Below are 11,842 nucleotides of genomic sequence, written 5' to 3' on the forward strand. Positions count from 1 at the left end.
CAAATCATACCAAATTACTAATTCAGAGATAAATCACGTCCAATTCTCATTTCTATTACTTTCCATCATTACATAATTCACAATATTTCAAAAAAAAATCCATTTGCTATTTTTCATATAATATTTTACCAACATCAAATATTTTTCAGTAACAGACTTTGTCAACATTTTTTTTTGGATGTAGCCGTTACTACGTGGTAGGAAATCATAATGAAAAATAGAATTGAAACTTTCTATGTTTTTTACCACTTTTATTTGTACATTATTCATTACTTTATAAGATTGAAAAATGTCTTTAGAGGACGAAACTGTAGAAACGTTAGTTACAAAAACATATAAAATTTCAAATATATAGGTGTTTTAAAACTGATTGTCAACTCGAGAAAATTTATCAGAAGAAAGAATCTTGTTGTACTTATAGATCTTTGAATTAGTCTGACCAATTTTCAGAAGGGCATTCGAATTATTCTCAATGAAATACGACGTTATCATCAATTATCATTATGAGATACAACAAGGCCATAGTATAACGTCCGCATTTTCATTCAGATCATTGGTCAATCAATCTTATACTAAATTTCCCAAATACCAGTTATCGGTGAATACTCCAAAAATATAAATTCATAAAATATTTTCATCTTTTTCGGGCTTCATCACAATCACAACTATTCTGTGGTATAATAAGTTGGGGAGGAGAGAATAATTATTATCTTAGGAATCTAAATGTCATACAGAAATGAATACTGAAAATTGTATTTAATAGAAAATAAAGTCATCCAACTGAGGCCTTATTTAAAGAAGCAAGTGTATGTGATATTCGACAACTTTTTTGAATGAGCATACTGGGTAATGTTAAAAAAGGAAACATCCAAATAGAACCAATCACTCACTTCTACAATAGTAGAAAAAAAGGAAACTCTTTAAATGCACCACGATGTGTCAAAACTATAGGACAAAGAAACGCAACATATCTCGGACCACGCCTATATCAAATATTATCAGTAAAGAAATTTATTCTGAATACCGAAAGAACTTCATCAATCAGAATATTCCAAACAGCAATTTGACATAAGCAATTATTGAGAAGATGAAAATAACTATGTATTCTGTCTGAAAGTACTGCTTTTGTTATTAGGTGTATTTATTGATTGATTGATCACTCATTATTTTTTAATGAAATGTAAAAGTATTCATACACTTAATTCACAACATAGTCTCATCACGAACAAGCTATAGATTTCTATGGCTTCTGTGATTATCTTGTTTATTTTCAATAGCACCCCATGTAATGTATATCAGTGTATGAGAAAATGAACACATTATTATTATTATTATTATTTATAGGTGACAGTGATTCGTAGAGAAATTGTTTCAATCTTCTCCTAATCTACTGAGAAAAAAAGTATTGGTCGTAATGATATTAATCTTTTCAACTGATTCAAAAACTGAATGTTTTCTTTGTTTTCATCTTCGATCCGTTATTGAGATAAAAATATTACGCCACAAGACACATTACAAGTCAGTAATGTCGAAAAAAAAATACCAACCACGCCTCTGTATGTTTCCTGAATGAACCATTCACATTCGCAAAATAATAATCGTTCGTCGTGAATTTCGTTACAGTTAAATCTGGCCCCTCTCAGTTTTCATTCAAATTTTTCTGTATAAAAGAAAGGCGGTCCAAGACTAAGACACTTCCACTGAGTCTTCGAACTTGTTAAGATCTCTGAGATTAGCCGTAAGTGAAGAAATACATTTATTTTGCGATTTACTGATTCAATTTTATTTTTCAGTGAAAATGTTCAAGTTTTTCGTTATAGTTGCTTCTGCTGGTACGTATATATTTGGATATATTTAATTTTAATCTAGTTTCTTTGAATGAGTTTGAAAAAAATAATAGTTTTCAATATAAATTAATCTTCCACCAATATGAAAGTGAATTATTCGATAGATTCATCAGTAGATTCATTGTGGTTCTAATCTGTGTGACACAATAGAGTATGCTAATTTGAACATTTCTCACCATAAATATATTTTTTCTGGAAAATAAGATGAAAAACTGGCAAAACAAAGTAATATGTTAGCCTTCGTGGTAAAAGTAGCTCTGAGCCAATAATGTCGAAGGAAAACCAGGGTCACCTTTCACAAAATTCTAAAGGGCTTTTAATTCTCTTTCGAATAGTAATTTATCACTAGTAGTTCCTGAAAAATTCCATTCGAAAATAAAAAAAAATCAGACCTTGGTATTGAGTTACTGATTTTATTGATTGAACAAATATCATTGTATTGTTATTCTAATAAAGATAGTTAGAATATTGGGCAGCACCACTTCAATCATTTAGTCGATCATTCAGTACTCATATAAAAGGCGTTTGATTTTAGCTTCTTCAGTTTTTATACTTTTACAAAAATAAATTCTGATTTGTGAAAAAAAATTAAGAACGAAACAAATGGGGTCTACTTATCACTTACTCATTAACTCTGACTTCTGAGAATTTTCGTCATCGAAAATCATCAGTATTTGCAGGTGGTGTTTTATAAACATCTACTCAAGATGAATTTCAACTTCTTTTTGAGCTTCTTCGTTTTGAACTCGTCAATTATTTTCTATTCTACTTATTATCAAACCAGTTTTAGAAAACCTATCAATTTTTATAATGTCTCCTCTCAGACCATCAAAAAAAGAGAAGAAGAAGAAGCTGTCCAAATCTGTTCGAAGTATATCTCATGTTTACCAGCCCCCTCACGAAAAACAACCCACGGGAATCGAAACGCGCACAAGCTGAGGATTAACGAGGTGCGATTCCTAGCACAGGTTGGTGATATCCCGTGAAAAACAATCGCCGGGCCGTAGGGCTCCAACCACCGTCCACATAGTGGTCGATTGAATCAGTAAAACGAACTATTTATATTGACCCAAACAGCTACCGTCCCATTTTAATTGAACAGCAGAATAAAGAAAATTGAAATTCTGATCTAGTCAATGAAAATATGATTTGACTCTATCACCAGTATTGTTGGCAGTTTGAAAAACGATTCATTCAAACTTTTGCATACTTTTCAAAAACTATAGTTTCCTTATAGTAACAGTTCGAAAACATGTATATAGTCCTAAAAAGTTTCAAATTATTCATTTCATTTTTACACTAGAGCATCCAAACATTTCAGCACTAAAAACAATTGCCGACTTTTCTGCAAGAAATGCCACAGCAAGCGGTTTCATAGAACCATTATTTGTTATGGCATGACTTCAGGTTCTGCCAAACAAAAACTGAATAGCTGAACTGTGGAAGGAGTGTAAGACTTCTGGTAAAATAATCCAAAGACGTTTAAACATTCTTCGAAGTATGAATACAAACAATTGTCAGATTTCAACAGAATTAACCAAAGTTGTCTGAGGTACTTATAGCTCACTATCATCTGAGTCATCATATAGAGAGACTTGACCTGACTTCTGTTGGAGAGCTGATGACATAGCAAAGGAAATACTCTGCCCCTTACCAGACCGAATCAGATTTTCATTATTTGTTAGAATATCACTCTCGCCAACTAAGCTGGAAGATACATACCAAATAAACGAATCGGCTTCGTTTAGGAGCTGCATTTATTTCCTCGAATTGGAATAGGTACGAACCACAGTCTATATTTTCTAATGGAAGACAAATCAGAATCCACTCACAAGCAAATGCTCTTATTGATAAAAAATATTCAAAACAATAACATGGCCAACTACACCAATCAAGTGACATATTTCTCACTTGAGTATACATCAACTCGGGCTTTCAAGAATGAAACTTTTACCAAATGTCTGATTTGCTACTGTGGAAGATATCTTCAGTGGTATATCCATTGACTGTGAGAACGAACTAGTATATTGAAGGCTCAGCAACGACTTCGATGCATTCATCACTGAAAATGGCTGCCGCAAACGAAACATTTGTTACTACAAGCATAACTATTTCAAAATCATTACACCTATTTTTCCTTCGAAGTCAGTTTGATTAGGTACCACAACAAATAATTCCACTGTCGTTATCTATCTATTTCATTACAACAAACAGAAAAAGCCTTAGTAATTTGACAAAAGTTTCTATATCGAGTATCATTCCGTGTTAGGAATCACACGTTAAAAGGTGAGACCTCGTTAATCCTTAGCTCGCACAAGTTTCGACTTCTGAGGGATGTCGTTCGTAGGGGTGCCACAGCTGGTTAACGGAAAAACATATTTTTAAACAGATTTAAACACAAGAAAAACCTGAAAGTGAGGTTATCTATACAAATATATTTCGGTAACAAACTCCTTTTCCTAAATTTCAGTTGCCCTATCTTCTGCTGGTTTCGCAAGGCATGAGCAAGAAAACGTAGTTCATGAACCACAATCTTCAGGCAGCTACAGCTTTAGTTCCTTCAAGGCAGATTTTGGCGGTCATGGAAGTGGAAAAGGGAGCTCTGGAGCGGAACTTTCTAGTTTGGCCCACAGCTCAGCAATCCAAGCCAACAATGCCGTCCAAAACCAACACACCGCTGGAAGTCAAGCAGCATTCGGAGTCAAGAGTAATTTAGCCAGTGTTGCTTTCGGGGTGAGTAGTTTCTAAAATTAGTGTTGGTACTACTTCGCTTCAAAAATATATTGAAATTTCAAAACAATCGACAGAAAAAATAACGATTGAAATCAGTAGTGAACTGAATATGATTTCAAAAATGAACGATAAATTATTGGGTGGATTTCAAAGTAACATCTATTCTTGAAAGATCATTAACGAATATTTCAACTTTGGAAAACATCCACATGACATGAAAAATCAATTTAGGGTTCATCTGCATATATTATGAACTACACTATTGAAGAAAAGTAAAGGTTCTCTATATAAAAATTTTACCAGATTGCAATCCTACTAGTAGGAGAAAGTAAAAAAAGAATACCAAAAATGGTGTGACCTTGTTGGATCGCCTCTGACATTTTCGTCTTATATTTTCTTATTCTAGATATATCTTCATCGTTAGACAAAAATTTATCGAGATCGACATATCAAGACCGATAAAGATATAGAATTAAGACCGAAAAATGAAGAATTCCGAAGGTAATATGGAAACCAAAAAATGCTGTAGCTTGTTGAATCACCTTTGGAATTTTGGTTATATATTTCTCTACTACAGATATATCTTTATCGTTAAATTTTGAGTTTGATAGCAAAGCAAACTTGAAGTAAACACACTTTCATTTTCCAAAAAAAATTACATTGGCAATTACATTGAAACTATATACAGACCGCTCAAAAACCAAAGAAGGCTCAGGATGTGGAGTGTACTCCAGATCACTAAGCCTAAGGATCAAGTGGGGAATGGGAAAAAATACCAGCGTGGTCCAAACAGAACTGGCTGGTATCTCAATCGCCACATAAGAAATAACCAGGAAAGGAATTTCTGGCAAAAACATAACAATCTACACGTATAGTAGACAAGCCCTATTAGCCTTGAACAGACAACGTGTTACCTCAAGGCTAGTACTAGAGTGCCACCAAGATTCAGCCAAAGCCTCGGTAGATAAAAACATTATCCTGAGGTTAAAGAGCAAGACAGGAGTAAAGGTAATCGCATTGCCGACTCTTTAGCCAAGGAAGCTGCTGGAACTAGCCAAATATCACACCCATATTCAATCCCTAAAGGAATGGGATGGAATGAAAAGATGCAATCTTGCCAGGATCACTCTGGGCGACCCTGAGAAGCTGGCGCCGAAGAAATATCTCGCGATGACCAGGAAAAATCTACGCTTAACAGTAGGGACTGGCCACTGTCAACTAAGGAAACACTACCATAATATGGGGCTAATGGACACACCTTTATGCAGGATGTGTGAACAGGAAGATGAGACTGTCAGGCATGTCCTATGTGAGTGCTTGAAGTTATCGTCAATAAGAGAGTTTGTGTTCGGTGAGTATTGGCCTACACCTGCCGATATAAAGGAGATGATGTCTCCCAGTGACCTGTCCACCTTCCTGGTAAGGACAGGATGGACGATGACCTAGGAGGACAACTCCTCGGGACGATGTACAATGGGACATATGTGTGCTGTGGGCTTACACTCTCCCTCCTTACTCTACAGAAACAGATACATTGAAACTAATGTGGCATATTTTCCTTCACTTCCTACCAGAGGTTCAAACAATTCATGCAATTTGTTAAATCCAGTTCACATGGTATAAGTTTATAGGGTCGCTATCGGTTTTTGAACTCGAGCCCAATGATAAACATAATTTTCAACAAATATTGCATTCGGCGCTAAGCCTATCACCCTTGATGAGAAGTATGGCATGTCAATACAGAGACATCTGGTGTCACATCATGAATGTTTTGATTTTAGTTTCTGGTTTAATTTAGTTGCCATGTAGTAAAAGCTGTAGGTGAAGTCTGAAAGCGTTTTTTCATTTAATGGCTAATGTTAAAGTTTTTGCAACAAATCATCGTAGGAATCTTTGTTGAACTTGGATAATCGAGGTTTGAGTTTTCTGTTTTCACGCTCACTTGAAATCTACTCAGGAATAAAATGATGAACTTGAATTTTAGGAATGATGGCTTCATATTTGAACTAAAATTTGCTCTATATGCTGTTTTTTCACAATTTCATCGTCATTGTCAAGATGAGTTAAACTTGTGTATGAAAATATATGTCAAAAAATCATCTATGGTTAAACTTCACCAATTACTCCACAGGCCGCTCAAGCAGCCCAGGCAGCCCTAGTTGGAAAACAAGCTCTTGTAGGAAACCTCAAATCACAACTTACCGAAGCCCAAAACCAAGTCCAAATCGAAATCGCTCAGTACCAACAGACCCAAAACGCGGCTCAAGCTGCAGAGGAAGCTGCTGCCCAAGCACAAGCTCAAGTCAACACTCTTTCTGCTGCCCTCGCTGCTGCGCAAGGTGGAAGCCAGCACGCTTCTCAAGCTGCAGCTGAAGCGGCCAACTCGGCCGCCGCTCAGCACGCCATGATCACCGAAGCTAAGCAACGCGTTAACCAAATCCTGTCCCAGTTACAAAGCGCATCGGAAGATTTGAAGGAGACCGAGGTATCTGCTCAGAGAGCAGCTGAATCTGCACAAATTGCTCAGTCGAACGCTGCTCATGCTGGAGCAGCCATATCGTCTGGTGGGTCCAAAGGAGGATATGGTCATGGACACTGGTACTGATCAACCTAAATTTTTATACTTAGAAATAAATATTTTGTGATATATTAAGATGTTTTTTTTTCACTGAACTTCATAGGATTACGGTATGGGCGTCGCCAGGATGAAAGTCACAGTGGGGCCAGGTACTCAAAATTGTAATTTTTTAAGGAACAACAAACAAACTGATCAAATAAAAAATGTTCAATAAGACAACATAACAACATAAAACCAAAAATGAAAATGAACCACCGACTCACACCCATGTTAGGAATCACACGTTAAAAGATAAGACCTCGTTAGTCCTTAGCTCGCACAAATTTCGACTTCTGAGGATTTTTGTTCGTAGAGGTGCGACACTTGTAACTTGTAACTAACATTATTGCAGTTTCGTCCTACAAGAACGTTTTCAAACGAATACAATTAACTGAAATAATTAATGTACACCCTTATATACATATGCAACCACTGTTAGTAATAACAAACTGTTCTTAATGCATTTTTAACTGAATTTTGTTCACCTCTGACAAACACGAATATGAAAACCGGCGAGTAGACCAGGTCAATTTGGTCATTCAGTAGGTTACATCCGCCATGCTTATGTTTATGAATTTCCAAAGATTCCAAATGATTGAGTTTTCAACCCTTGCCTGCATAGTGCAAACTTTCAGTATCGTTTAGATTCGGGAACTTGTGGTTGCATCCCAAAGAATGGTTAGAAAATGTCGAATCATTTTCAACTAGTCTGAAGGATCTTTCATGTTCAGCATACCATTTTGAGCCACATTGTCTACATAAAAACTATCACACTTCGGACTCTTAAGCTTATAAAGTCCAAATTTCTTCATCTTGGCCAATTTGTCTTTGGCATTGGAAAGGATATGAGATAACCTTCCACATTGTTTTTTTTTTCTGAAAAATTCCGCAATTGCCTCTGTTCTTCTACCAAAATATGTTAAAGTTACGAAATTAAGACAGTCATTACGTACTGTTATCGAAAACATGTGTAGATTCAAGTAATTCGTGAGATGAAGTCGTAATTTATTGAATGAATTGAGTGGTTTTTCTAATAATGTTATCCAGATTTGATACGGAAGAACTGATGAGGCAAGTGTCTTAAGGCGACAGTGTTCCATGTGAGTGAAATTTCACCTCTCTCATTTTCTGTATTGTGTAGCAATCCTGTGAATGATATCTGATTCAATTCCAAAACGAATGTTTGTAATACAAACTGAATAGAGAGAAGTATTTTTGTATAATTTAGTGTTCATGAGGAAGCAGTAGTAAAAAAGTTTATTCCGTGTAACTAAATGTATATATGAAAGTATTGTTTTGACTTTTTCTTCCAATTCAAGTGTCAACGTTACTTCTTTCCATGATCTACACATCTTCGTATAGAGATAATTATTTGAAACTGATTGCTTTCTTCTTTTCTTTGAAATATTTTCACATTTCATTGTATGAAGATGGATAAATAAATTCTCTCCCACATTAAACCATGATTTTTGTCTGAAATTTGATCGTGATCCTTCAATATACATGAATTCGGTAACTAAATCCCACGCACAAATCAGGTTTATTCCTCAGAGGGATTTATTGATTACTATTTTGAATAACTTTTCAGTTTTTTGAAATGAATATATTATTACTATCTCTATCCGTTTCCGACGAAGAGTTCTTTCACATATTTCTCCTGTCAATGGCAAAAATTCTGCTGCCAAAAAGTCTCTATTCTCCCATTTAGAACGTAGAATTCCTTAAATATTGACACATCCCCAGAACTTATTAATTTCTTATTGCACGGACATGAAAACCCCTCCGCAGTTTCGAAAATACAAACAATCTCGACAAAGAAACCAGACGCAACTCTTTATCCGGAAAAATAACATTATCTGAACGTATTAGAATCTACTATTTCCATCCACATGTGGGATTCAGCTCCATCTAGTTTTCATTGACATAGCTATATTCTTTCACGAATATAGTAACTAATAATTTTATTTCGAGTAATTCGAATTAATTGTATCGAACAAATGTGCAAATTTTGATCATTCAACTTTAATTTCGACTGAATTGCAATTCCTAAGCATATGAATTACTTTCTCATGTATGTAGAAAGGACTTCAAAAAATTTTGAAACGAGAATTTTTGAACATGAGAGAAGTTTCGCACTGAAGAAGACCAATTCCACCTATGCGTGCCACCTTTTGGAGAACGATCATGATTTCCACACTATGTATAACATACATGTATAACAGATTTCGTTGGTGTAAATGATGAAGATTTTCAAAATTTCTTGAAGTTTGCCCCATCCACACAAAGATCTTTTTTCCTATTTCCTGTTACTGTCAGTGAAACTAGAGATATTATTAGTAACCTCAAAAAGTCAAAAGCAATGTTTAATTTGAACAGCATATTATTAAATCTGATAAGGGATTTTCTGATCGAGCCACTGACAAACCTGATGAATTCCAGTATAGAACAGGGTTTATTTCCAGAAATTTTCAAACTTTCTCGAATAACACCTATACATAAAAAGGGAAACTTTGAGGACACAAGCAGCTATAGATCAGTCTCAATCATTTCAATATTAGCAAAAATTTTTGAAATAATTTTAAAAAACAGACTTACAAATTATTTTGAAACGAATAGCTTGCTAACAAAATTCCAACACGGTTATATGTCAAACAGATCGACAATTACTGCTTTGTGCGAAGCCTATGAAAAAATATTAGACTCATTCGAGAATCAACAATGTTGTATGGCAAATCTCTATGACCTTTCCGCGCATTTGATACTGTAAATCATAAAATTTTGATAAATAAAATGGAGTACTATGGAGTGCGGGGAAACGAACTGGAATTATTCAAATCCTATCTTATGGATAGGAAATCAAGAGTCAAGTGGCAAGACAATATCTCGGATTTTGTTGTAATGAAACATGGAGTTCCGCAGGGCTCTGTTTTAGGTCCTCTACTTTTTATAATCTATGTTAATGATATGATGTTCAATTTGTCCAAACCAACTAATATACATGTAACTAGTTATGCTGACGATGTCTCCATCATACATTGTAACAGGGACAAATGTATTGTCGAACAAAATATAATGGAATCTGAAGAATTACTGAAAATGTGGAACAAAAGCAACTATCTGACATTAAACCTGGACAAAACACAAAGAATCTCTTTCACACTGAACAATACGATAGCTAATAATGATATTAAGTTATTAGGAGTGCATCTAGACGTCAGTTTAAATTTTTTGTCACACATTAGCCATTTATCCAAACGGTTATCGACGGCAACTTTTATTATTAGACAATTGAAGGGCAAGCTAACTGAAGAATTCATCAGGGTATCTTACTTTTCAATATTTCACGCAGCAATGACGTATGCTATAGTTGTTTGGGGTGCATCAAGTCATACAGCCAAAATTTTTGTCATGCAGAAAAGAGTTCTAAGAATTATGGCAGGGGTTGATTATAATGATCATTGCAAACCACTATTTAAAAAAATTAAGATAATTACACTTCCCTCTTGTTTCATATATGAATGTTTGATTTATATAAAAAATAAAAATATTCGTGGTGATACCGTCAAATATGAGCAGGTACATGAATATTTCACAAGAAGAAGACTGCCAAAGCCTAGAACAACTAAGATCAAACAATCATCTCTGTATCTATCGATAAAATTTTTTAACGCTCTTCCTAAGAATCTGAAAAACGAAACGTTGAGTTTGAGCAACTTCAAAAAGGAAGTAAAGAGTATTCTGATCGAGGAATGTTTTTACTCCTTTGAAGAGTATTTCAATTACTTTTCATATCCGATACCCTATTTGTAATCAAGTAACTGAATTTATGTATTTATGAAGTATACAAAGCTATACATATTTGTGTTTGAATATGTTTTTATTGTCTGACAAATGGTGTTGATTGTAATGGATTTTAAATAACTTAGTTATTCGCTGTAATTTTCACATTTTTACTTTCTTTTGTAACTGTTTTATGTAACGTATGTATAAACACTTTTGTGTAACAACATGAATAAAGTATCTATCTATCTATCTATCTACTCCATGTAGAAACCAAGAGACAGAAGTTGAACCTGCTGGAGTCGCTGGAAAAAATAAGGGTAAACGTTCGGGTTCTTTGCTGATCAACCGACGTCAGGCTGACAACTTACCGTTGTTGAACCTTTTTTCAAAAATCTGATGTCCAAAAACTGATACTGTAATTAGTTTACAAATTCTACCTGGGATCGCTTGCATTATCAACCACTTGAGTTTGGTACCTAAAATTGTTGTATATAAGAACTGTAGCCCAGTACTTAACATTCAATTTTACCAAGAAAGCTACGACGTTAGCGAAACGCGTCTAAAAATGAAAATATTTATGAAAATTGCTTAATTCACTGGCCAACAAATGAGAAAAAAAATTGCGACTAATATTATAATGGCTATACATGGGACCTGACTGCGACTTCAACATCAAAAATTTTCCATCACGTAAAGATTTTGAGTTACAGTTATTTTCATTTTATACAAAAGTTTTCACATAGGTACTATAGGGAAATTTAAGATCAAAACAAGAATAAAACAATATATTTTGAGGATAACACACAATACACATGGAAAAACATTCAAATAAAGTCTTTTGCGCATAACCTTTTTGAAAATA

The 11,842-nt window shown here is 34.5% G+C and overlaps 1 protein-coding gene across 1 annotated transcript; it reads left to right on the forward strand.

Moving 5' to 3' along the window:
- Positions 1–1,620: 1,620 nt before the first annotated feature.
- On the forward strand, positions 1,621–7,229 carry LOC111502986 (uncharacterized). Its single transcript, XM_023157181.2, has 4 exons — positions 1,621–1,738; positions 1,794–1,832; positions 4,318–4,580; positions 6,712–7,229. Exons 2-4 carry the CDS (start codon positions 1,799–1,801, stop codon positions 7,183–7,185), a joined length of 771 nt encoding a protein of 256 aa, XP_023012949.1. The 5' UTR covers positions 1,621–1,738; positions 1,794–1,798; the 3' UTR covers positions 7,186–7,229.
- Positions 7,230–11,842: the final 4,613 nt, after the last annotated feature.

This window comes from Leptinotarsa decemlineata, unplaced genomic scaffold, assembly GCF_025532065.1.
Source record: "Leptinotarsa decemlineata unplaced genomic scaffold, Ldec_3_MD MMD2_tig00026336_RagTag_RagTag, whole genome shotgun sequence".
NCBI classification, from domain to species: domain Eukaryota; kingdom Metazoa; phylum Arthropoda; class Insecta; order Coleoptera; family Chrysomelidae; genus Leptinotarsa; species Leptinotarsa decemlineata.

Bases quoted from the DNA above. Each gene is read 5' to 3' on its own strand.
- LOC111502986 (XM_023157181.2), top strand. From the start codon at position 1,799: ATGTTCAAGTTTTTCGTTATAGTTGCTTCTGCTG. The intron at 1,833-4,317 runs GTACGTATATAT...CCTAAATTTCAG, and splicing joins CGTTATAGTTGCTTCTGCTG to TTGCCCTATCTTCTGCTGGT. The intron at 4,581-6,711 runs GTGAGTAGTTTC...ATTACTCCACAG, and splicing joins TAGCCAGTGTTGCTTTCGGG to GCCGCTCAAGCAGCCCAGGC.